The sequence below is a fragment of the Fringilla coelebs genome (genome assembly GCF_963513975.1).
Source record: "Fringilla coelebs genome assembly, chromosome: 1".
In the NCBI taxonomy this organism is placed as follows: domain Eukaryota; kingdom Metazoa; phylum Chordata; class Aves; order Passeriformes; family Fringillidae; genus Fringilla; species Fringilla coelebs.
Window position 1 is genome coordinate 48,985,953 of NC_140028.1, and position 27,152 is coordinate 49,013,104.

The 27,152-nt window shown below is 40.8% G+C and overlaps 1 protein-coding gene across 1 annotated transcript; it reads right to left on the reverse strand.

Annotated features, from left to right (window-relative positions):
* Positions 1-1,686: 1,686 nt before the first annotated feature.
* THOC1 (THO complex subunit 1) lies at positions 1,687-20,107 on the reverse strand. The gene is made up of 21 exons (XM_084215460.1): positions 20,041-20,107; positions 18,877-18,950; positions 18,709-18,769; positions 17,732-17,798; positions 16,572-16,690; positions 15,865-15,913; positions 15,274-15,369; positions 14,926-15,008; positions 14,355-14,428; positions 13,652-13,760; positions 12,484-12,615; positions 12,004-12,104; positions 10,686-10,752; positions 10,466-10,516; positions 9,746-9,816; positions 8,371-8,466; positions 8,010-8,075; positions 5,991-6,074; positions 5,633-5,780; positions 4,088-4,166; positions 1,687-2,148 (listed from the first exon to the last, which is right to left on the reverse strand). Exons 1-21 carry the CDS (start codon positions 20,086-20,088, stop codon positions 1,853-1,855), a joined length of 1,971 nt encoding a protein of 656 aa, XP_084071586.1. The 5' UTR covers positions 20,089-20,107; the 3' UTR covers positions 1,687-1,852.
* Positions 20,108-27,152: the final 7,045 nt, after the last annotated feature.

Consider the following 27,152-nt stretch of genomic DNA (forward strand, 5'->3'; position numbering starts at 1 on the left):
ACTTCTTGGGCCACCACTGATGAATGTCTCAAAGCAGTCATGGAATAAAGTCACTTTTTTTTTTTTTTTAAGCTGTAGGGATGTGTCTCCTGTCCTGTTACTCATTGTTCAGTAGCTAAGTCCAGTGTGATGGCTGCAAAACTGGGCTTTGCTTATTTACAGGACCTTCTGCAGTAACTGGATGTGTGTGACTGCTGTAAAAAAAGCCTTTCAGCACTGGCTACAGCCTAAAAAGCACTACCAAGGTCATCAACCCCCTCACCCCTTGCTGTACAGGTTCCCAGTGTTGATGTGTCCCATTGCCTTCAGGAAGAGCGGGTCCATATTCATATGAAATACTTTCACTTCTGCTGGCAGGGTGGTGAGTTTGCCTGTGCCTCACTTGATCAGAAAGGGTCCTCCTTTTACCCTTCCCTGGGGACACTGGCATCAGCTGTGGCTGTCACACTTAGCTCTTCTGCCTTGCAATTGCTACTTCAGTGCCACCTTCCCTGCTCAGCTTCACCTGGGAGCACACCCAAGGCCTGGGGCTGTATTTTAAGTGGATGCTTCAAGGCAAGTTCTGCCCATTAAGGAAGGCCCCAGGCAATACTGGCTCTGTTCCTGCAGGCCCCACAGAAGCACCTCCAGGGTTAAATTCTTGTTCTGCATCCTGTTACATGGGAAGGAGGGGTGGTGTCAATGCCCGGTTGCTGCTTTGTGGAACTACATCTCCCACTGTCATCCTCAGTTTTCCCAGCACTGAAGTTGTCAGTCACACCTGCACAGCTCCACTCACAATATGCTCAAGTCCCTTAACCAGTTGAAACTGTTGAAGTGTTCACACCTTCTACCAGCCCCTACCTGCATGCAGACCTGGGCTGTTATTTCCAATAATCTTCCTGTATCTCTGCCCCTACCCAACCTTCACTGAAGCACCCTAATCAAATTCCTAATCACGTTTAAGTCTGAAGGGGGGGCAGCAGGCACATAACTCTTTATCAATGGCTCTGCAGGCAGGAACTCTCCTTTGAGGTAGTAGCTAGTCATGCTGGAAATTCACAGCTATGAGTGAATAGCTATGAGAAGAAATAGAAGAGTTCAGTGACAAACACTACACAAACTACCCAGAGAACCAGCCAGCTGCCACTTAACACCACAAAAATCTCTCACATTTTAAGGGAAAACAGTTTGTACCCATCTACAGACAACCATGGCCTTAAAATGAAACCTTCACAGTAACCTGTGACAAAAAAATTTGTTTACCAGTACTCAGGGGTGTTCCTACACAACCAAAGAATGAGCAGCTAAAAATAATCACTAACAAAAACCAGCATGGAAATCCCATGATCATTGACTGAACCAGTGCTTCAGTGGGAGAGCAGGACAGCACTTCTTCCCTGGAAGTCAGTGCTGTGCCTTGGAGTGCCATCACAACCTTCTTATTTTACCTCTACCAGGTAGGTTTTGAAAGTCCCCAGCCCCCATGACCCCAAAGAGTGACTCCAAAGTCCTTCACACACAGTCCGTCCCTGCTGTGAGCAACGAGCTTGCCGATTCTCTGTCCAGCGGGAGCAACCCGAATTCTGTTGGTGCCAAACTGTCCCACAGCCTGCCCCATCCTCCCCTTCGTGTTCTACCAACAAAGATGAAGCTTCCTACTTCCAGGCCAGGGCGACTAATCCTTTTCTCAGACATTCTGGACAATCCAACATTAATATTAAAAAGCTTTTTATCATTTACTGAACATAAAATACCTATCAAAAATCTGTTACCTAGAGACAAAAGTAACAATTATCAATGGCAAGCACCAGAGGAGTCACAATTACCAACACCCCCAGCCCCAAGTCAGTCAGTTGGCATCTGAGGCGAGTTAGCTGCTGCCTTCGGTGTCGTTGGTGAGGCTTTCGGCCAGGTCCCCGAGCCCGGCTTTGGTCAGCGCCGTGATCAGGTTCTCGGGAGTGGCGTGAGAGCCCTCCTGATCCTGCCAGGCCACCAGCAGTTGCTTGGCTCTCATCTTCACGTCCTCGCTGTCCAGCTCAATCTGCCGGATGTCAGACTCCTTCATCTCCAAGTAGGGGGCCAAGGCCTTCCACTGCTCCCCCAGCCTGTTGGCAAAGGACTCGATCTGCTCGCCCGTCATGGCTTTGTCCCGTTGCACCTCTGGACCTGGGGAAAACAGAGAAGGCATCAGTGAGACACAGAGGAAACATCTCCAGACACTGAAATGAATCCTCCCCATTTTAAATCCTCTGTTTATTTACTGACAGACTGAGTTGCACCTTTCCTGCAGCTTTCCAAACCTACTCAAGCTCCGAGAGCAGATTTTTACAGGCGTTTACCTGGGTTTCAAGAGCTATGTCCCTTAATGCCCATAACAAGGAAAATCTTGCTTTCTTGCTTTTTATGTTATCTCCTATTATATTGAGAGAAGTGCCTAAGTCTTAAATACATCAGAACTGCCTCCTCCAAATGATTTTGACAAATAAGACTATAGTTTTCAACACAAGTCAATTATAATATTAAAATACAGAGTGATCTTTAACATTTATGTGTGTTTTGGAATTTTTTAGTCACCTTACTCAAAGTCAACCCAGGTAAAAAAACCCAAACAAACCCAGTTTCAGTCCCTTTTTTCTCATGTTCCTATTGGCAACAGGATTATGACAGTAAATTTCATGTGTAGTCAGTACTTTAAGGAATTTTCTGTCATTCTGGCATTGACATAAAAACCATGGAAAACTAGGCTCTGCTGGGAAGCCACGTGCTACAGTGATTACAGATGGGTTTTCACATTTATAGCTTATCACGTTCTACAATCTACAGCTTACCACCCATGTTTATTTCACAATTTTAAAGAAAAAACACCAAAAATTGAAATACACAGAGAAATTAATCATACTTCTAATTTTTAATAAAATATATTTTATTAAAAATATTCTCTTATTAAAAATTAGTCCCTTCTTGTGCCACCTGAAGAGAGATGGCATAGAGCAGAAATTTCAAGTCTCTCCAGCACTTATCAGTCACAGTAATTTATCTGAACTAAAGTCACATTGACAGAAGATGCAGAATAACAAAATAATAAAAGCCCTCAGATAATTTCCCTTATATCTAAGCACAGCAGACCATGGCTCTGCCATCATTGCTTTAAGACAAGATTTAAAGAAAGATGTAAATCCCACACAGTGACACTACAAAGGCCGTGTGAAGTAGCATTAAGCTGAAGAGGAAAGAACTTCTCTACTACTGCAAAGGAGACTGTGGAGAAGGTCAAGTGCTGGATGGAAACGGGCAACATGAGAGAGATTCATAGAAACCCACAGGTGGCTTTCCACTGACAGAAAACAGTTTGCAACAAAACTGCCAGAGGTACCCAGTGTTTGGCTTCCTGCGTACCCCATCTGCCCATGCTGGATCCAGGAGCTGGCACACAAGGTTACAACACACAAGGGAGAAGGTGCTGTGAGATGAAGGCATGAATGAGGATGGAAGAGGGCAGATTCACAGACAAAGGAGATGGGGAAGGACACCTAGGAGCAGGACATGCCAGGATTAAAGGCAAGAGACAGACACAGATTGTGGAGAACAATGAGTGAGATGATGTCAGGAAGGTTGCTCTTCTCCCAGAGAAACTTTTGCCTTTAAGGTATTTTAAATGAAGAAGAAGTAAACATCTCAGAGTTGGAATATATCCATTTTTGAAAGTCCCACAGTTACTACTCCAGGAGGGGCTAGGGGAAAGCGCTTACCCAATGATTAAAGGGCAGAGAGAACAGAAAAATGGGTGAGGAGCACTCACACAGGCTTTTACACAGCTGACATTTCAGCCATGAACACCTAGTGACACTGGCAACATAGACCACATAGCAGAAAAGGGGAAAGAGGCTCCTAGTGAAAGTGCTAGTCCAACAGGTTGGAAGCTTTCAGCATGGTAGGCCAGGACACTGGGAGGCTGCTCCTGTGTCCCAAAAAGGCTGTACTTTTTGGTGCTAATGCACTGGGGCAAGCAGGACTGATGGCCCTCAGTGGAAACTATGTTAAAACACAGATTCTGCAACACACATCAAGAGAAAAACTGGAAAGACTGAGAATATGCAAATCTTACTTTCATTGTTTTCCTTTAATAAAGCATCATTATCTTCCTCATCTTCATCTTCACCTGTTTTTATTTCTTCAGAAGGAGGCTACAATGAAAGAACTAAACATCACTGGATGAATTTTGTGTTCAAAGAGAATTCCTACAGCTCCATGCTTGTCTCTGGAATGTGTGTTAGAATGGAAAGCCTGACAGAATCCCTCATGAGAATTAAAAATCCCCCAGAGTCTCCTAAACATCAGTAACACCATTAAGTTCTAATAAAACATATTACTAACTAAAAAAACCTCATAAAAGCATCCACTGACTTAATAGGATTCTTCCTTTCAATGGTAACAACAACTAAGCGTTCCATAGTGAGCTTCATCACTTGCTTAAAAAAAACCCCAGCCAACCAAATTTAAGATCACTACCAATGATAATTTTTTAAAAAAAATCATTATTATTGTTATTCGCTAGTTTTATTCCACACTTGGGAATTCCCCAAAGTTTATGTACTTTCAGACTTCTGGAAGGTGGCAATCAAATATATAAACAACAAACTTTTCACTCCCTCATTCAGGTACTGGTCAGCCAAAAGGCTTCATCTTTTTCTACATTTCAGGTACACAGTTGTTTCTTGCCATTTGGCACATGACAGTAGTACCATCAAGAATATTGCATACCTTAATACATTCAACAAATTAAAATCCCCACATATTTTCTAAACTTGCTCTTCGCTTACAGTTAATTCTGATGGCTGGACAACCAAAACAGCCATATATTAAACTCCAACTTTTAGACCTCACGTTACACAATAGGAAGGTCTCAGTAGAGAAGCAGGGGTTTGCATCTGCAAGACACTTCTGGGTTGTGTGCTAATTCATAGGTGTAGGAAGTGCCCTTTTCCCATTGGCAGCCTCTCTTATCACTGTGTATAAAGCCATCTGAAAGGCCCCCCCGGACTCAAATCTGTACTGTTGAACAAGCAAAGGGTTAATGCCTTAATTTTACAGCTCCACAAGGTTTATTCTTGTTTTGCATATTTTAGAAGTCAGGCAGCTGAGAGAAGAACTCTGGCAAACCTTGCTGTAAAGTTCTGGTAACACTTAGCACAGCACCATCAGCTGCACACGCTCTCTCTTTTCCTGCCATCCCAGTATATTCATGAGCCATGATTCTGGTTTATACCTTCCATAAAATTTGTCTGCACTGCAACATGGAATCCAAGCAGCTGGGTTAATGTATATAAGTGTATATATTCACACACATATATACATATAAATATATATATATACACTCCTGTGTACCAACAGGATTGCCACAGCTGTTTTTTTTCAGGGTACAAGGCAGAGTTCAACAGTTACTAGATTATTCAATGTTACTTAGTTTATTGTTACTGGGATCTTCAGAGATTAGACTAATTTTACTGGTAGTTTTTACTTCAGTGTACAAACTTTTTTCCTGGCATTTTTTTTTCCCTCCCCTCTGTCCCCATATACCAAGTGGACTGCAGAGGGACAACCAAAAAGTGAATGAATTCAGCATTTATTATTATAGGATAATATTACTTACAGGCAGCTCCTTGGCTAATTTGATTACCATGTTTTCTAGATATTCAGGTAAACTCTTGAATTGTTGGTTTGTTGGCTGGAAGAAGTGGGGACTTCTGCGTGCCAGAAGTCTCAGTGCTCTCCAGCCATAGTTAGAATTGTTCACAGCCCTACAATAAAATACAAGTTTGATTAGTAAAGTCTGGCACCTATAAAAACACAGAGAAAGATTTGAAATATTTAGTAATATAATTCTGTCTAAATTTAATGTGTTTTTGTACATTTCTGGAATCCTACACAGATATTAGTAATGCTGAGAACAGTCTGTTTTCTTTAAAATCCAAACATGAAAATCAAGTGAAACACAGAGATGGACATACTTATACTTATTTTCAACCATGTTTTCAGGGTCTGCTTGCTCAATAGCTTCCTCAAAAAATTCCTCCAGTGTTGGCATATATTCCCTTAAAAAAAAAAAAATCAAATAAGGAGCTTAATATGCTTCACAAACTTCCCTAAAATAGACAGTCGTTGTTCCTTCAGACACATCTCAAGCTCATCCACTGAGGAGAAAAATACAAATCCCAAACCAACCCACTCAAATTTAACAATTTTAAATAAGCAAAGAATCTGTTTGATACATGTTGCTATAAAATTATTAACTGCCTAACCACTAGACTGTGCCAGCAGTTGCTAGCACTGCCTATTACATGCATTTAAACCTCCTGCCATACAAAGAGGTGATAACATCTGTCAACTGCATTTGCACAGCTCACAACCTCTCAGGAGTCTCAAATGCTTGCTAGTTTTGTGCCATTTGACAGCAGCAAAACACGTCCCTGCCACCCCCCAGCTCAGTTCCATCTGCTCTCAGAACCGCTTGTGCTTGGTTCTGACAGATACTCAAAGCAGCACAAAAGGAACCCTGACCTAAAAACAGAACAGAAATGAAATTTCACACCATCAGGATGGTTTGCTGCTGAGAAGATTCTACCCAAAAAAACACAGACTGCGTGAGAGCTGTAGGCTACTGAGAGCCAAGACTCAGTGGTGCAAAGCAAGCTCATAATGATCTGTATTTCTCCTACCTAATGCTGAAAGTCACACCTGCTTCTGCAACGGAGTCTAGTAAAGGGCTGGAGCAGGGGGTGAAGCACACTGATCTATAAATTCACTTCCATTTTGTTTTGAAAAAGGCATTTTGCCCAGGGCAGCAGTGCCCCATGCATCATCACTGACTACAGGAAAAAGCCGGCACCTTGAAAACCCATCAGAGTCCTGCCATATTATCCCCAGAACAACCATCTAAAAAGAGGACAGCTAAGTATTACCCCATTTGAATGGAGAAGTGAAGAACCAAAGCAAAAAGCTACATTTACTTGACCACATACAGTCACAAAGCCCATAAAAAAAACTTGCAACTGAATCTGGACGCCATGGGATCTATTTCCTGTTTACCATGGCATGCATTTTCTTTGTTTATCTATATTTGTTAAGGGCTTTATTTATTTATTTTTATTTAAAGACATTGCAGCACAATACAATCACACAAATGGAACCAAAAGCTTTGGTTCCAAACACAACTCCACCTTCATCCCTTGGCCTAGTAAAGGCATATATCCAGTTAAAGTCCTTCCTGTACATCCCAGCCTCACAAGAAAGGAGGGCACTTCCTCTGCAAAGCTCTGAACCTCTAGAAAAGCAATTCCTCCACCCAGGATATCTGCACAGCTAGCACCTCTCCCCACACAACCAGACTTTACAGCCACTACCAGCAGAGTTCTCTTTGGCAACTGTCCCATTCCTTCTCCAAATTTTCTTACTCTGCATCATGTCTGCACAGTAAAAGAGATTTTGGTATCTGTAACAAAGAAAGTTGTGTAGCAGAGTACATTTTAAGCATTTCCTACAATTGTGCAAGCCTAAGGGACAACCAGTAATTACATTTTTCTGTATCTGCCCCATGAACAGACATGGTATGTGCTGGAACAATGCCTGGTAGCCAATTTCCTCTTATCTAGCATTGTTTAAAGCACAGGCCTGCTCGAAAATCATAGCCAAGCAGCATGCTAACTTCATCAGAGCCCGACTTGGCAATCTTCCTTCATTATACAAGGTAATTAATTATACAATCATGGTCTACAAAAGGGGAGTTTTCATCTGGTTTTCAGCTTAGATTTTACTAAGCAATGAAAATTACTGGCAGCATAAACACTCAAAGAAGTGAGAAAAACTGTAAAGAGGTTTCAGGGCAAAGATTCATACAACCACCTTCTCTAAAGGTGAAATGCACACCTCCTAAGATCATCCTGTACATCTTCCTTATGCCAATTTTGTAACCCTCTAATTAGAGTGCTAATTAGTTAGCTTTAAACAATGACACACCCCTTTTTACCTACCTACTCTCAGATTTACAGGCTTCCATGTTATCAGGACATAAATTCCAAAGACGGGTCAGTTCCTCACTGAAAAGAAAAGCATAAACACACATTGTTTATGTCCATCATTCTACCATGCCACACTCATGGACTGTTTTAAAGGGACCTATAAAAGGTTATAAGGAAAGAAAGCCTACTCCAAGTTTTAAAAGAGTGATATATCCTTTGGCCATTCTTGGGCAGTTCCAGAGTAAAGATGTTTGAAAATTGGTGTATAGAAAACACAGGGGGGAAAAACCCCAAACACAAAATCCAATTAACCCCAAACCAATTAACCAAGCCAAACCCAGAAATTTTATAAAGGAAAGAGAAACCAACATACTTCCCCATAAGGATTTTTTTGTTTGATCCTTTTCCTAAGAAGTCCTCTGGAGCTGGCCTCTTCCTCACAGGCCTCATTGGCTTAGAATCAGGAGGTCTAAAGAAAAAAAAAATGCTCTTTGGTATCAAACCAGTAATATCTCAAGAACAAAAAAAGCTGTTTCACCTTCACCTTTCACCTTGAGATGGTGTCATGTTAAATAATGAACAGACGGAGGGACAGTGAGTCAAAGGGTGGAAGGAGGCAGTGGGGAAAAGCAGAGAGAAGGCAAAGTAGAGATAAAGGATTCTGCCAGACACCAAAATTAGTTCACTTGAAAATGTAAAGGTCTACCAGAGTCCCAATAAACAGAAGGAAGGAAATCACAATTGTGCCAGCAGGACGTGATCTACCCTGCTGCTGGGATCATGGTTGCAAGGTCTCTTTCCCCAGCTGCACCTGATTTCATGGGATTAGAGAATGGAGATCCCAGAGCACTGAGGTTAGGGCAAGACCTACCCAAGCTGAAACTCTGGATGAGATCTAAAGGAGACAGAATATTTATAAAGTCAAATTTCATAATTTTACTTCCCCACAATCCCCCTGCAACAGTAATTTCTCTCTTCTAACAGCCCCCCATCCTTTTATTTACAAACAGCTTAAGTCATGAAGAGGTGGCTGCACCTCATCTCTCCAATAAAAGGGAATGTCCAAAGATACAATGATCCAGATGCTCCTTACCACAAAGGGGCCACAAGTCCGTGTGTACAATGAAGAAGGGTGGAAGACAAATGTTTGGTCTTCCCCTCAAGATAGTCAAGTAGACATATGGAGTCAAAGCTCAAGTTTTGCCACTAGTTAGTAACACAGGAAACTTTTAGTGGTGAAAGTCATCTAATTGTCATTTGCTTTAAGGTAAGTGATCATTATCAAGTGAAAAACTAATAAATAAATTGTGTAAGAGAACTGTTACGCAAACTCCAGGTATGCTGCCCTGCCAAAACCTAATGCCAAAGGCTTCATTAGAGGCAATCCAAAGGGATATATGGAAAAGTCAGGCACTAACCACTTCAACGGTCTGCTGAAAGCAGGAGGTGGCAAAACCTGCTCCAGTCTCCTGGACCACTGGATCCTCAGTACCACAAAATATTGTCCTGAGACAATGAAGAATGCTCTCCTGAGAGCCCACACACCCATAACCACCTCTATCCCTGACACACTGCAAGCCTTACTTACTTTTGGCAGAAATCTAAGAGCCTGCACTCACTGAAGAGACAGGCAACTGTACAGATCTCTAAGTTTTGTGAGTGGTTAATATACACCACGGGTACCAGATTCTGAAGTGGAACCACCATTTCAAACAAGCAGCAGAAAGCTTCTGTCATAACACAGTTACCTTTCTTTCACAAAGCTTGGGCAGCCCTCATTTTTCCATGAGTTCCAGTTTTCTTCAGTATTTAATATATGCTGTAGAAAGACAGAAAGTATTGCACATTATTAGGGGTCATAAGCACTTTCAGAGTTGACCCCAAAGTTTTAAACAGAGCTATTAAAATTAAGGGGAAAATTTTGTTCTAGGTTGTATGTTTCAGTCACTATCTTGAAATTCATCAGTATAATCTTAGGCAACTGGTTTAATTTATGCAAAAAGAGTGTAACTCCTCTCTTCAAAAATTGTGGGAAAAGCTTTATTTCCCCTGGTCTAGACAAGAAAATAGATGCAGTCAAAGTAAAGGAAAAAAGGAAAGCAAAAAGACGACTTCTTGGGTTTTGATTAATTTCACTTGTATTTTATTTCCATGTCTCTGGGCACAGGACTCCTATCTGCAAAAACTTTTAAATATTTTTTGCTTTCCAATAACCCCTCATCCTGTATGTACACACGCACATACAAGCATATCTCTGTTTCTCCCTCGAAGAAGGAAGAAAAGAGTATTAATGAAAATATGGGATAAAATATGACTACAAAATAAAAAGACACTATAAGACCATTTTTAGTAGGATGAGGTAAAAGTTTTCTCAGATATAATAGGCGTGTTCCAAAAGCTAGTATAAGCTGAAACTGCTTTTTTATGTGCTATATAGACTTTGTTCAGGCAGGCATCAAAATACTCACCTCCACCATTTTTGAGAATCTTTCTCCATCTGGAGGATTTTCTGAAAGAAGCTATGAATGGGAGAAAAGAAGGTGAACTTCTTGCATTGTATCTGTGGCAGAACATGTAGGAAAAGAGCTCCAGAGAAAATGGTGGTTACTGATTTAAAGGTGGTTGATACAATATTACATGCTTAATATTCTTCCATGTAATTTTTATGAAAGTAGATACTGTACCAACCTGGTAGACTGCTTTTGTAGTATCTTCAATCCAAAGAGACTGTTCATCTGTTAGAACATAGTTTGAACTGGAATTGAAAAAAAACCAGCACATCAGAAAGTGTCCTGAGGACACATAATTTATACTACATACCTTCTGAGGGGTGTTAGAGGGGATCTGAGGAAAGAGCTTTGAATGTGATCTGCCCTGGTCCCAGGGCATTTATTAGTTTGTGGAATTAATTAGATGTGCTTGGGGACTATACTTTCAAGGTGTAGATTCACCCAATAGGAAGCCCATTTGAGTGATTCAAGATCACACCTTGACACTGGACCCAAAACACATCAAATGGGCAGAATGAAAAGATATACCTCAAAAACACTCACCAAGTGTTATACTACACCATTTGTATCTCATGCCATCCTCAACCATTTAAGTGACCATTTATAATGAACATTTTAATGCAATGACACTGAAATGACTGTCACCTCAAAAAGACTGAAGTGGAATTCAGAAGATCTGAATTCCATTTCTTCTCAGCCACTAGACTGCCTTGATAAATAATCTGTAGAATTAGGATAATGGTCCTAGTTTACAAAGTTCTTTGAGAGATGTTTACAAAAAGCAATATACAGCAGGTGAGACACAGCTGCCTTGTTAAGGATGTTAATTATTATGTGCACATACGGCCCAGGGCATAGGAAATGAGAGAGATGGGTTTTCTTCACAATAATGTTAGAGACTAGGAACAGATGGAGTTTGGTTCTATCCCATGAATTTATAAAAGCAATAATCACCATTGCTATTCCTTGCCATTTGAGACAGAGTTCTGCAGTACACTGAGAAAAAACAAACCAGCAACCAATGCCACATTGCTGAGTCAGTACAGATTCAAAATGATGCCACACAAAAGTACCTTCCTTGCACTGGTCTTAACAACTTGGTGCTGCCAAGGAGAGTCTCCTTCCCTCTCATGGCTGGCACTCACCATAAGCAAGTTTTAATGGCCTCTACTTTTCTGAGACCCTACAACTCACCAACCTGGCAGAAAACTTACTGTGCCAAGATGAGCAGATTGCATTTTTGCCTGTATAGTAAATGGCACAAGTTTGAGCAAGTCCAATCAATACTAGAGCACGGGAGGGCAGAGGAACAGAGAAATTAATTGAGACCTCTGCTTTCCTGCTGTAAAATAACTTCAGGCATACACTGTATTTACCAATCCAAGGCTCCAAGTTCCACAAACTCAGAATAAATAGGGAAAGTATTTTAAAATATTTTGGTTTATCTCCAAGCTCCCAGTTCCCCACCCCCAAAACACAAAGTATTTTCACATTACCTTTTAAATTTGACTTGTCCCTTTAGATACTGAAATAGTATTAGGTACTGCAACAAGATGTGACGACGGAAGTTACTGTCACTCAGCTGTAAATCCATCAGCTAAACAACAATAAAAAAGCAAAAGATCTTTAAATATTTACTCTCTTCTAATTTATCTTTGTAAAGGCAACATTAGAAATGAAATCCAATAAACAAATGGCAGCGTTACTGAAGACTCTCATTCCAGAAATGGAAGCCCATGAGTCTTTAATTAACAGAGGCAACCTACAAAGAATAAAAGAGAAAAAGGAATAGAATAAACCTATCTAAATAAAGCAGTCAAACAATGTAATGGGATATCCAGAGAAACTGTGGAGTCTTGACTGGACAGAGCGCTGATCAACTGCTCCAGCTGAGAGCTTTGAGCAGGGAAGCTGAACCAGACATAGGTTTCTTCCAACCTCAATTAGCCCGAAATTCTGGAAGGGAAACCACGTACCTTTTCACTAGTTAGAAACTTTGCAAAATACACATGTTCTCCTCCTGTTTTCAGTTCTTCCAACTTTTTTCGGGAAGCCTGAGTGTCGTCCAACTTGTAACTTTTGAAAACAGCCAAAACTTCTTCCGAGTACTATAAAACAGAGTTATTTACCACATGAAAACAATACTGAACCTTGCAGACTTAAAAGCTAATCAAGTAAAATACTTGGTAAATCTGCTATCAGCCTATTGAAACAACCCATTTGTTACTGATGTGCAGGATCACTCTGAACACCACAAATGAAATGAATGTGTTATCATGTCAGAACACTTAAAGTATGCTAAGAAAAACAGCATTTTGGGTTGTGAACAGTGCTTTGTTGTTTAGACATCATGAATAAAAAAGGTTCACATGATGACAGTGCTACAGTAAAAAATTTCACCTGAAAGACTTAAGTCTGGCCTTGATCAGTTTCTGAACTGCACCTGGGGTGGTTTTCTGTGGTTTTTTTTTTGGCCCCATTAGTAGATGTCATAAATTAGATTTATATTAGGATGTCTGAGCAGATGTCACCTCTTATTACCAGAACACAGAGAATGAAGATTAAAAAAATAACGAAGCTTCTTTGAATTAAATAAATACTGAGTGACAAATTTTGAAGAAACAGTACCTTAGCAATAAATCCTCATCAATATTCATACTAAGCAAAACTGAAACAGCTGGCTGAAGGGGACATTCAAGTCATTGCTTCTACAAAGAGATTTGCTTTGTTAGAAACCAGTAATCTTCAGGATGCCACTGGCATCAGTATGACTACTCAAAAATAACAGCAAGGACTAGACAGAGCTATTTATCTTCTTGGGGTGAAAAAACCCACCCAAACCCACAACTTCTGCTTTTTGCAGCTGATAAACCACAAAAAAAAAAGTACTTCTGTCACTGTTGCAACATATGAAGTATTTCTGATATTGACATAGAGTAGAAAATTTACTGTACGTTTTAACACAATATATTCATTAACTGAAAAAGGCTCACTTAGGAAAACAGCAAAATGCATTTCCTGGTGCACTATCATTTTCCAGCAGCCTGAGCCTTTGAACTGTTCCATGTGTATGCAGTCACTGCTACTCATGTAAACAATGACCATTACTTAGGCTGAATGGTTGAGAGCATGAACTCAGATTACCTTAAGAAACGTTTTCCATGACACCTTCTCATAGCACTGCACAGGATTTCTAAAATAATCTTGAAGTGACCAGAATTTTCTATACAGGTTATAATCTATTGGAATGGAACTGTGGAAAAAATAATGAAAAAAACCACACTGAAAAGCAGCATATTATATTCAAGTTCACTCAGGAATGTACAACCCCAGAAAACATTATTCACTTTGGAAGTAAATTAGTGAGTCAGTAGTGAACCGTCACAGAGGAATGTGTAACTCAAAATTTGTCCTTGTAAGAATTTTCCATTCAGTCTGTTGTTACTTGCTCATCGCAAAAGCAAAAAAAGTACACAAAAGGGATCTTAGAAGTTTTTCACTATCTGTGGCATGAAGGGGAACACAGCTTTTTCTCCTTAAGCATATACTCAAAATCTCTGAATACATCTTATCACAAGTTTTGTGAAGGGAATTTGTAAAACTGTCAAAACCAGAGTGGTTCTCAGCCAGGGTATACAACTTTTGCAAATCTGTATATTTCTGTCTTCCAGACAACTTGAACAATTAAGACATTGCCAGGAGTCTTCACTGATTAGATACATCTAATCTTCAGAGAGCAGAAGATGAGGAGAATTTGGACCATAACATCTAAATATATTTCCCAAACAGCTTTTTTCCTTTTACTTTATAAAGCTTTGCTTCAGCTTTTAAATTTCTGTCAGCTCACCAACTCGTTGGTGCTTCATCATCTCCCATTTCCCCTTCTTCCACATCCATTCCTTCTTCCCTCTCCTCGGTGTGCTAAATAGGAAAAAATTTATTTAAGATTTATAAAAATGCCACTAAAGTTTGCACAGAGCTCTCATAGTGTTGTTTACTGTAAACATGCAACTACATATTAGATCAGAAAGCTTAAGCTGGTAACTCAAAAAAACTCCTAAGTATTATTACTGTAACAATAACTGTGCAACAAATTTCTGTCTTAATGCAATGATAGCCTCACTTCTCCTGAAAAAAGCTGAAGAGACAGCTCTGCCCTCTGCATGCTGTGGGGAAAACTGCACAGCAAGTGACAGTACTCATTCCTCACAATCAAACCAGTCTTTTTCTTCCTCAGAGTGCACAGTTTAATGTTCCAGGTAACCTAATAGGCACCTGGGAATGCCTATTCCCAAAACAACAGCTTGGTCTGGCAGAGAGACACCCAAATGATGAACCTACAGCCCCATACACTTTTTGGGCAAACAATCTTACACGTTAACTGCAGAATCAGTGAAAAATGACATAGGAATTTTCACCTTCTGTCCCAGAGTGCTCTCATGTTCATTGGTATTGAAAACAGTGACATTTTCCAGGTTAAATTGACTCTGTAGGTTAAGCCCTGTGAAAAACAAAGAGAAAGTCTTAAAAGCTGTAACATTCCCAAGTCTGTTTATGAAATACTAATACTCAAGTCTCAAAGCATTCAAAACTTACATTTGAAATCAAAGCAAATAAAGTCCAAACACCATGGACAGACACAAGAACTAGAATGCAAGTGCAAAGTGATTTGGTCCAACTGGATTTGGTCCACAACCATCATTGACTTTAATGGTTCAGCTTATTTAGTCTCAATGTTAAGTGTGATGAAATGCAAAAAATCTCACCTGACTTTTCTGAAAGTGGAAATAACCTAGCCAAGAACAGCTGAATTCTTCCACAAAAGACTGTGTTTTGTGACTTAGATAATCTTCTTAGGAGATCTAAATATTGTAAAAAGTAAAGAATATTAGTATTTATCCCTCTTTTCATTTTTTACGTAACAGAATGCAAGACTTACTAATTACATGACCAACAGAACTAAGGAAGCTCATAATTCAAATTCGAATGCCAATGACTCCCTCTGACCAGACATATTTCTTCCAAACGCATTCTGCCAATTCTCCTAACATCTTCAACACCAATAAAAAATAAATTTGAATGATTTCTACTCAAATAAAGCCTTGGATACAGGCCTTAACATTGCTGAGGAATGATATTCTTCTAATGATCTCCACTGATGAAGAGAGTTCCCAGAAGCCCGAATGACTTTTACATTAATAACCAAGAATGCATATCTGTTCAGAGTGATGCACCTTTTAACTTCATTACTTACTGAACACATCTGAATTTAAATCCAATTATTAAACTAATTTTCATTTGTTGAGCTAGGAAGTTCTTTAATACTGCTCCCCCCTCCCTGAAAAACTACCACTCACCATTGCACATGCGCAGCAAGTAATTCTTCCCTGCAGAGTAAAATGTGTTCTGAAACAGAGCAAAGGTATTTAGAACATTAAGAGATCATAAAACCTTCTTGAGCAGATTTAATCCAATCACAAGATATGAGCAAGTAGAGTCACTCCTACAGATAACTCTAGATTTGAGTCTTTCCTTACATAACAGGCAGGTCTCACAAGAAGGCAAGTCTCACAAATTCCAAGAAAGCACATAAAACACATTTACATCCAGCCTTCATAAAGAAAAAAACGACGTGTGACAATGAGCTGTAAGAACACCATACACTTTTTTTTCTTGAAATACACTAATTTTTACACTCATTTCCTTTATTACTCCATGTATGATTTATACAAATAAGCAAAGAGCAGACACAAAAGATTTATAGTGTTCACAATACTGGTGATCTGGAAGAAGAAATTGGTAGATACTTGAATTAACAGTTTGTGAATATGTCAGGGGGTATAATGTTATCTGAAACAAACCAGCCTGAATGACTATGGGAGGAGGTTCTAGGTAGAAAATCCAGGATAGGAAAACACTGAGACAGCAGAATGCTTTTCAGGAGACTCTGGAGCTCCTGACACTTATGTGTCAGCCACAAAGACAGTTAAATTCTGTTAATTAAAATGGTTCTTGTAGACAACAGCTTTGGCCAAACTACGCAACATTTTGCAAAAATACCTACCGATTTCCATGTAGCAACATTTTTCTCCACAAAAGTGAAAATTTTGTCACACTGATCCAAAGGGAGGCAATCCAGAACATCCCCCAAAAGCACAAAAGGAGTTGATGCAGTGCAGATACCTATGAGGAACAGGGAATTTTTTATTCAACAAATTTGAACTGAAATACAAAACAAAGAGATGCATTACACTTGAGGGACATTTTATTAAAAAAAGTAGAAGAAAGATATTCTTCTGAGCTCCTACAAATCCTAACAGAAAACTAGGGCTAAAATGTGAACTTTCATTAAAGCTATTTCTACACATACTCAAATGAGATTTGCAAAAGCTTTGCACTAACATAAAACAAATATTAAAAAAAAAATCACTGTTCTAATGACCTCAAAATCTGAAACAATGTTACATCTTTTTGCAGACTGCAAATGAACTCTTTCAGGCTTCTATATCCACAGTTAGTCCAACTACACACATCCATGAAGCCTGAGAGCCTTTTCAAACACCACTAAAACAGTACTCCAAGTCCATCCACCCATACTCTGCAGGCAGTGCCTGCACTCCTCATAGCACAGCTCTTGTTATTCTACAGCTCATAAAAATACATGGAATTCACCTGTACTTACTGAAACAATTTTTGATGAATAATGTGAACAAATAAACAAAAGGAAGAGAGCAAAAGCCATTTCAGAGGAGAACAGCATGCTGATTTCTGACACAATCTGTTATTGAAACAGATTCAAGTATCTAAAACCCAGCCATATACTGACAGGAGATGAGCACAGATACCCAGGAGATGTTATTTCTGCCTCTGCCAAGTCATTTTACCTCTCTGCCTCAGTGGTCTAATCTCAGAAATTAGGATGGGAAACTTCTAACCATTTTAAAGTGCTGGACAAAGAAACTGCTAATCATGCTGCAACCAAACCCATTCATCTTTCTTTATTAACAAATAAAAAAATTCCAACACAAATGTCACATATATAACCAAATTTAATTATATTATACTTAATTTCTCTCCTGAAACTAATCACTAGCATAAGAGCCAAAAGAGAACCAACAAGAGAACCAAAGAGAACCACAGTAGATGATTGACAGAAATCAAGATTTTTAAATTCTCCTAAATGGTCCCTAAAACTGCCAATAAATTTGAAAGAGAGATGCTCACCTTCTGTGACTCCATTAATAGCAAGAGAAATAATTGCCAGGAGATTTTCACATGGAGCTTTGTTTATCTAAACAAAGAAAACACTGTTGAAATTCTCCGGTCTGACCATACTGTATCTAACAAAACTAAAATTCTTGTTTCCAAGTAGGCATATTTAAAACAAATACTGACATTCAACTTCCCAAAACAATCTATAAAATCTGACCTACCAGTTGACTGTAGTAAGTTTTTATTGAGAATTAAACTTCCCCTGACTGCTTCCAGCCACTAAAGACCCAAATGCACAGAGTCATTTACCTCTGAAACTTAATATCCCACATTCAGACTTCATTAAAATATAATTTGATCATACACTATTTGACGCCTTTCATCATTCTTTTCAGCTGACAAGGCAGCATTGTTACATAAGTAACAAAGCACAAAATAGCTTTGATTTGGGGAGGCCAAAATATTTCATTGTTCAAACCCCCAGGCCGGGGCAGAGACACCTTTCACTAAGCCAGACTGCTGAATGCTCCATCCAACCTGACCCTGATCACTTCCAGGGATGGGGCATCCACAACATCTTGGGACAGCTTGTTCCAGTGCCTCACCACCCTCACAGTGAAGAATTTCTTTCTGACATCTACTCCAAACCTACCCCTTCCACCCACTCCTAAAGTGCAGTTATTGAACAATGCATGTTTATGAATTAGAATTTTAAGATACAGCAGACTTTCATAAACATTACAAAGAACTGCTAGAAAAGGCTCAGACCACAGCTTTCACTACAGTGTGATGTCTGTAAAATACAAGATTCTACCTACCTGCTTGAATCATCTGTATTTAATCTCAATTACCTCACCATTACATAGCTTCTGTTTTTAAGAAAATGTTTTCTTACACCAAAGTAAGTTGCTGTTACATTAATATACTAGCCTGCTAATAGAGATGTGAGGTTCAACAAGAGATAAGCTTCAGCAGTTTAAAATACTTACTATTTCTTCTTCTACAACAACTCTAAAAGCTTGATCCAAGGTACACTTCTTTTCATTTTCACTGCAAATGCAAACATTCCACCTTCATTAGTAACAACCCTCAGGCACAAGATTACCAAAACTTATCAAAATAGGCACTGTTTAAAAAAACAAGTGACCTTCACTTACCTTCCAGGAACCTGGTTAAATGCATTCAACAACGGCTTGATGCTTTTGTTAATCAGAGCCTCTCTGGTGGATGTCTACCAAAATGCAAAGAAAGAAAAGCTACAACACCAGTACAAAACTATAAGGATCTTCCTCCTTCCTCTGACAGTGGACAGAAATACTAAGGAATCTTTCTCTCCATACCACGTGTTAGTTTACACAGAGACCTTTGTAACAGGGAGGGCAAATAACAAGCACATTGGAAATTAGGCACGTGAGCTAGTAGAGCATCACACCTCAAACCTGGGCTAACAGCCTGGTGAAGACAGCATTTCTAATCGAGGATCAGGCTCTTGTGACCAACACTGTATCTATCATTGTCTCATGTGCTACACTCACAGCTTCAGGTGGTTATGATGCTTTGGGACACAGATCAGAGAACACTCTGAGTTGTAAGGGACCCACAAGGATCATCGAGTCCAACTCCTGGCCCTGCAAGGACAGGCCCAAGAATGGCATCATGTGCCTGAGAGCCTCTCCCTGTCTTCAAGGGAGTTAACAGCTCCTCCCAATTTTCTATCACCTGCAAACCTGCATAGGATCCCTGCAAGACCTGCGTTTATGAAGATGTTAAAAAGCACATGACCCCTGCTACCAAGATGGTCTAAAAATTACTACTTCCTGTTACAAAATCGCTCTAATGGGTCGAGCCCTTGTGCCTGGAGCACTTCTGTGCAAATCCCATCCTCTTGTCTGACCACCTGGGTGGCAAGCGCCGGGATCCAGAGGCCTGGGAACACACGGGGCGCCCCAGCTCTGGGAAAGGAAAAGCATCCCTCTGTACAGACGGCAAGTGCAATACGCCCGGACGTTTTGCTGCGGGGGGCACGCTACACTTTCGTTGTCTTTTACATTAATTTTCGCTAACCTAAAGACTGATCTCCCCACCCTTGGCAGAGCCGGCGTGCAGCTCACCCTCACCTTCACTCCCACTCCGCCGCACCTCGGCCGCGCTCAGCGCTCCATAAAGGAGCTCCCGGGCCGCTCTCGGCAGCAGCCCGGCTGGACCGCGGGCCTGGAGGCGCCGAGGCACAGCCCGGCCCCGCAGCTTCCCGCCCGAGCGGTGGGGATGGAGGGAAGGCAGGAAGGACGGAGGGAAGGCAGGGGAAGGCGGGGGAGGCTCACCGTGAAGCGGAGCCGCGCCTCGGGCAGGCTGAACAGCGGCGGCGACATGATCGCGGGCGGGCGGCGCTGCGGGCGCGCGCCGATGACGCCGTGGCCCCGCCCCCCGGCGGGAAGAGGGAGGAGCGCGGGCGCCGCCGGCTCTGGGAGCCCCGGGCACGTCCTGGGAGCGCCGGGCCGGGCCGGGGTTTGGGTCGGGAAACACCCCCGGGATGGCCGGTCCGGCTGCTCACCCGGCACTGCAAGGCCCGGCACCAAGACACGTCCCCAAGGGCCACATTCGCACGCTTTCGGGGATGGTGGCTCCGCCGCTTCCCCAGACAGCCTGTTCCAATGCTTGGCAGCCCTTCCTGTGAGGCGATTGTTCCTGATATCCGGCCTAAACCTCCCCTGGCACAGCTTGAGGCCATTTGCTCTTGTCCTGTCACTTGTTGCGGGGAGAAGAGGCCGACCCCAGCTGGCCACAGCCTCCTCTCAGGTGTTGTAGGGGGTGATGAGGGCTTGCCTTGGTGTGCAGGTGTTAGAAGGATAAATGACTTGTCGATAGAATTGGCTTGTTAAAGTTCAGTATTTGACATGTTTCAATGATCTCGGACGCGGGGAGAAAACAAAGCTTGGGGAGGAGCAGCACTGAGAGTGGATGTGAAAAATGCGTATTATATGATTGGCTTTTTGCAAATATTAAAATGAATATTATATGTATTATGTTAGAAAGTTATGCTGTATAATTTTTTTAAAGTAGTGTGTTAAATATAGCTTTAGGTTATAACATAATGTTAAAATAGAAATTATATATGTGAGAGTTTTTTTTAAGAAAGGAATGAGGTACTCGCACCAGATAGCAGCCACACCTAAATCTTTCAGAGAAAGAGAACTTATTGCTCCATTATCAGGAGAAATGAACTTCTTCCCACCTTGCTCAGCCCTGAAGGCACTGATAGGATTCAGAGGAAAAAGTTGACACTAACCAGACAGAATCCTTTGTTTGAATGGAATTTATGCATCATGTATGAGGTGTATGAATATGCAACAGGCTATTGTTTTTAAGCATTAATCCTCTGTTAACGTGGGCCCTTTTTCAGGCTTATTTTGCCCAAAAAAGGTACATGGACCAATCGTCCCGTCCATAACTCTTTGTTCTTATTGTCTCGTATTGTCCTAATCACAATTGTCCACATTTTTATTACTCTAATTATATTACTAATTTTATAACTATTTTATTAGTATTAAACTTTTAAAATTTTAAAAGCAAGTGATTGACGTTTTTCACAGTGAACACAAAAGAGTGCAGAATTTACAGGCCACCAGAACATTTGGCAGAACTCCTGAGATAGGGATGGAATTAACAAAGCCAGCTCCGCAGCTGTGCTGGAATCAGCTGGAGCTGGGTAAAAGATAATTCTGACAGGGAGATTGACTCATGGACTCAAGAAACACCCCTACTCAGGAGAAGGCCTGACCATACAGACTAATTAGCATGAGAATAAGGGAATTATTTAACCAGCAGAAGATGGAATACAAAATAATGAGAGAACTGTGTAACTTGTAGCCAGTGAGCATTAATACCTTTGTTTACTAAAATGTATAAATAGTGCAATGTCTTGGTAGTCAGGATGCTGGCTTTGTGGATTTGCCACTCAGCAGCCCTGTCTGCTTGGGGCTGTAAATAAATAAAATATCCCAACTCAGCTTGTGGATTGGCTTCTTGAATACCAGGTGAAATAACCTATTTTGAACAACAACCTGAGCCTCCTTTTCTCCAGGCTAAGCAACCCCAGCTCCCACAGCCTCTCCTCATCGGACTCATGCCCAGACCTTTCACATTTCACTATTGCCAAAGTGGAAACGACGCTGCAGATGTAGCTGTTGGTTATTTTTTTTCCTGATAAACAGCCCTAGACCACAGTCTGCCACCATTTTCAAAGTATCACTGAAGTAAAAATGATTAGGGACTTGTTTATATCAACAGTAACATCACCTCAGTGCTGACAATTTACAGGTTGAGCAATATCCTACAGATACCTCCTGGGACACAGAAATATTTCCAGCAGAAATTACATTTATCATGATCATAGAACCAGAATCATGGAATTGTTTGGGTTAGAAGGGATGTTGGTGTCTGGCCAAAAGCTCAGGTACTGCCAGACTCTTGTTTATAGGTGGGAAAGAGCTCAAACATCCAATATCCCGTTCATGTGGGAAGAGGCAAGTAATATTAAAATTAAATGTGTTGGCATTATTAAGTGCAAATATTTAAAATAACGCATGAAAGGACAGATGGGAATATGTGGAGTTTTTTTTATGGTGTGGTGTGGCTGTAGTTAGCTTTTGTACCGGGAGAGGGGAGTGTTTGCCCAGAAAAGGAAGGAGCAGCGGGAGGGGCAGCTTGAGCCGCGCTTGGGGAGCTGGTTCCAGGCGCTGCTCCGCTGATGGGGAGGTGGAGGCGCCCTGCCAGCCCAGAGTTTGTCACCTCATCTATAACTGAAACCATTGTTTGACACTGCCTGAAAAATGTGGGCTATGCCAGAGCCGTGCCAATTCTTTCAGACCATGGGGAAAGGGGCTTCATAACATTGGAAACAGCTCCACATGATCTCTTTCTGAATGAGTCACCTGCGTGTGCTGCGACACTTGCTGAATGACGTTCCTTCAGGCTTGGGAGAAAGTTGGCTTCCCCCTGCCCCCCTTATTTCTCATCTCTTACTTTAATAAATTAAATCATATTATCAGCTGAATAAAGGGCCACTCTAAATGAATAATTTGAGATTATTCTAGCCCCCATCGCTTGCTGCAAGAAAGAAAACCACAGAAGAGCTCTCTGAATTGGTTTTAAAAAAAAAGATTTAAACTTTAAAAAGATGGTAGAAAGTGAAAGTAGAAGTGTTCTAAGGAGATACTGCTAAAGAAAATGTAGTCTTTTTTGAACTAGAAATATTCCTTAAGCCAAGACTAATGTTTTAGACGAACAGAGAGAAGAACTGCCAAGATATTGAAAAAAGCAGTGCAGTAAATTTGCTAATGAGTACAACATGACTGAGGAGTTTTTTTCCCTTGGGGTAGAAACAGATAAAGAGGAAGAACAATGTTTGCACCGTGATTTAACAGTGATTTATAGCCACCTCTTGTTCTATCCTGATTTTTTCCTGTTTGGAGCGGTGTTTGTTACTTTCTTACGGAGAGGTGGGGATGAACGCTGGGCTGTTACTGCTCGTGTTGGGTTGTGGGCAGATGAGGCTGCAGTGCCTGAAGAAGTTCTCAGCCCAGCAGCTGCTGCGCACCCCGGGCAGAGACCGCCCCTTCAACAGCAATTTATAGTCAAAGAAAAACTCAGCAGCGTGGCGCTTCTGCTTGCCACGTGGTGGAGTCACCCACTGTGCAACATCTGACAGCATCGCTTAGGGCCATCCTCATCACCTCCTTAACAGAGGTGCCCAACTCTGCTCTGGGCTGGCACACAAAATCTGCTTTTGGGGACCAGAAACTCAGTCAGAGGAGTGGTGCTGTGTACCTGTAAAATGCCGTAATTATCCTGGATATAAAGAGGAGTCAGTGATACTGTTAATGTAGCTAATTATAAATTCAATAGCAGGATGTTAGAAAAAGCTGTGTCTTCTAGTATGTGCTAGGTGGGAGGCTAAGGGGAAAAAAAAGAAGTTAATATTGCTTTCTGCAAAAGGATTATAAGCAAAATAATTTTTCAGCCCAGATTTAAAGCTATCAGCAGCTGAAAACTCAGACGGATGAAAGCAATCAACAGCAACAGTATCTCAGGACACCTCTGTACTCAGAGGTCAGTTGATAGAACAGGTGTTCTATCATCTTATGTCAAGAGGCTGTGTAGATGGAATTATAAAAAACTTCACTCAGATGCTGTCTTTTGCAGTAAAATCCTGTTCCAAGACCAATCCGAGTTTCCATTTTAATTTCTGTTACCATTCCTGCAGAAGGGCATGTCTGGAAACTCCAAAGCCTCTCATCTCTGATGGCACTGGGGCTTAGTGCTTTGTTCTTCCTCCTTGTTGCCAACCCTCATGCTTAAGTGCTTTTCTTCTCAACCCCCTTCCTCCCCACCACCTTGCACCCCCTCCAGTGTAGAACTACAGGCATGAAAGCTGGGTAAATTGCCTTAGGAACCTGGTTTAAATAGCTTACCTGTTATTTCCACACCAGTCATGGGAAGTTGCACAAGGCAGTTTTATCTTTTAAACATTGATGAATACAAGGTGTCCTACCTTAGGCACTTAATTTTAAGGTGGCATCCTGCCAGCCACTGTAGCTTGTTACTGACTGTGAGATACAATTAAAAATGTGTGGACTGATGAAGGAGAAGCTAGATTAACACAAAGCACAGCCCCTCAGGAAAACTTAAGTAACATTTTTATAAAGTGACTAATAGAGAATCTTTCTGTATTTTATTAGTGCATTACACTTTTCAGCAGAATATACACATAACTTTTATGTTTGTTGAATCTCATGATGATGTTCTGGTGCATTTAATACTTTCAGGGTTTGCTCTTGATTTATTGAATAAATTGCTGGGGATTATATACCATATGATCCCATTCTCTCATACCAGTTACAGCAGAAATGTTTTCTTGATCTGTTTTGGATCTTGGTGGCATTTTTCAAATAATTTGGTAAGAGTGCCTAGGAAAGATTCATTTACCTGGATTCATCTAGATGACTGCTGCTTCACGTGTGATTCAGAATGACTGATCTTTCTACTCCTCATCTTTTATCTGGGACATGAAATTTGCTGGCATAGAACACCTGGAATATTGCCAGGTATTATACTTTATTTATATCAATTTATATCTGCAGATGGGTGGAAATATGGGCACAAACAGCAATGACTGTCAAATGGCCCACTAAGGACTTAAATGACCAAGCCTGGGATTTGACATTAGAGTCAAAACCTTGCAAAAGTGTTTATTGTATATTGTTTGTTTTATCCCAGTGTAGAGAATATGTTTGGTTATTTTTTTTTCCAAAAGAATTTACTAAAATTAATATCTGTGTGCTACTAATATTATGGAAATCTGGCTTTTTTTTCAGAAGCAAGGTCTCACAATCTGGATGCTACTCACAAAAACCGTGCTATCAACAGCTCTTCCCCTCACGTAGCAATATTTTTCGGATTCTAACCCAACAATACTACTGTGATTTCAGCAGAGAACTTGGATTAGTTGGACATTTTTTTAGTTAGAATTTCCTTACAATGTGCCTCTCATTTTGAACATACTCTTGACATGGAACCCCTTTAATTTAATTCATGAGTGCATTATAATGTCAAACTTAGTTATTAAAGAATGCAGGAAGGCATCTTCTGGACCAGATATCTATGCTTTTATACTACAAGTGCCTGGGGTTGCTTTCACATCTGCCAGTGGTATGAATTCTGAATGAACTCTGGTATGAATGTTGTTGTTTTGTGATTATGCTAATGAAAAATGATACCATTTTTGCAAATTCAGTTCCTGTGGATTGCGCTACTGAAGCTCATTCCTTCCTCCTTGTCATCTTCTTTTTGACCTTCCTTGTCAATATTCAGGAAAAATACAGCTCTGCCCCAAAGAACTTCTAGTTCAAAATACACATAAAAAACCATACAAAAGCCAGTGGAAGAGGTAGGCAACTAATTCTGATCATAAGCTTTTGAAAATGAGCCTTTCTTTGACTATAAATTTGAAATGAGAGAGCAAAGATACCCAGCAATCCAGGACTGGGGTAATAAGGAAGAAGTCAAGAAAGTTAGAATAGAAGACAAGAGAGGCAGAATCCCCGAAAGACACAGGTGAATGGAGGGAGTGTGATGACCCACCCTTAAGGGGAAGGAAGTGAGAGTAAGGGGTAAGAAGGGGTCAGAGTTATGAGTGCTGGAGTGTGGTCTCAGTGGAGAGGGAGAGAAGGAAGCCTTGGAGGAATAGAAGAATCTAAAGCAGGGAGAGCCCATCTTAACTGAAATGTTCAGCCTGCTTTGGAAGAAATCCACCAAGCTGCAAATGTTTTAATTTGGGTGCCCAATAGTTCTCTGTGTGGGGCTTGGTTAATGAGAAAGTGGTCCCCACCAGTGTTTAGTCCAGTCCAAATAACCTCAGACATGCATAGGCAAGAGGAAAAGAAGGAATCAACTCTTGTATTTCAGGAAAAGCCCTGCTGAGGCTGCATAGCAGGAATTAATCCAAAAATCTCCCCAAACAAGGAAAACTACCTAGGTGAAGTTTTTATATCAGAAGTTGTTGCACAGTTCACTGCTGTATCTCTTCTGTACTTCAGCACAGGGCATAATTTACAAGAGGGGATCCTCTAGGACAGCTGCTGCATGATCACTATATGTTGTTCTCACATGTTGGTTCTCCTTGGCAAAGAATAAAGAAAGAATGGGAAAATATTTTTAAAACTGGTGAAATTCAGTATAGTATCTTAAAATATGTAAGGCCTACAGGTAACAATTTTATTAAGATACTTGAAAAAACCCCAAAAAGCATAGTGAGGAGCAGCAGCAAACTGTACACATTACATCTCCCAGCTCACTTTATGAATATGTTCCTTTCTAGTAAATCTGTGTTTGGGTTTTGCTATGGGGTGATTTTTTTTCCAACACTACAAAACTCCCAAGTTCTCCATTCCCAAGTGGAAGTTTGTAAAGTACTTTGCCCTTTGGGCACCTGTGTTTCACCTCAGCCTCCTGCTCTCTAAGTGTCATTCTAGATTGTCCATGCATGAGGGTTTTGTGTCTCCCTCTCAGACGGATTGTGGCTGGAAACTGCCAGCTTACAGCAACTGATGACATTCTTTAAGAGCCATCTGAAAACAAAGTGAAAAGATCCAGCCATGTCTGTGTGTAAATTCTAACTAAAGCACGTGTCATTGATAAACTTTGCTATTGGGGCTCCCTGTTATACTTTATTTATCAACTTAAAGCCTGAAAGAATGTTGCTTTGGCTGCCTTTCAAAACCTGAGAACTGAGCATATGTGGATTCATTGAAAGGGAAATTAGTCACTCTTGTTGCTTTAGAGAAACCAGTCACTTTAAAATCCCTGCAATATCAATATGCCTCCCCATGATATAAATGCCCCAGAGGTTTTCTTGTTTTGAACATTCCCTTAGTGC

Bases quoted from the DNA above. Each gene is read 5' to 3' on its own strand.
- THOC1 (XM_084215460.1), bottom strand. From the start codon at position 20,088: ATGTCGCCGCCGCTGTTCAGCCTGCCCGAGGCGCGGCTCCGCTTCACG. The intron at 12,105-12,483 runs GTACGTGGTTTC...ATTGTTGTTTAG, and splicing joins AGTTTCTAACTAGTGAAAAG to CTGATGGATTTACAGCTGAG. The intron at 8,467-9,745 runs GTAACTGTGTTA...TTTTTTCTTTAG, and splicing joins CCAAGCTTTGTGAAAGAAAG to ACCTCCTGATTCTAAGCCAA.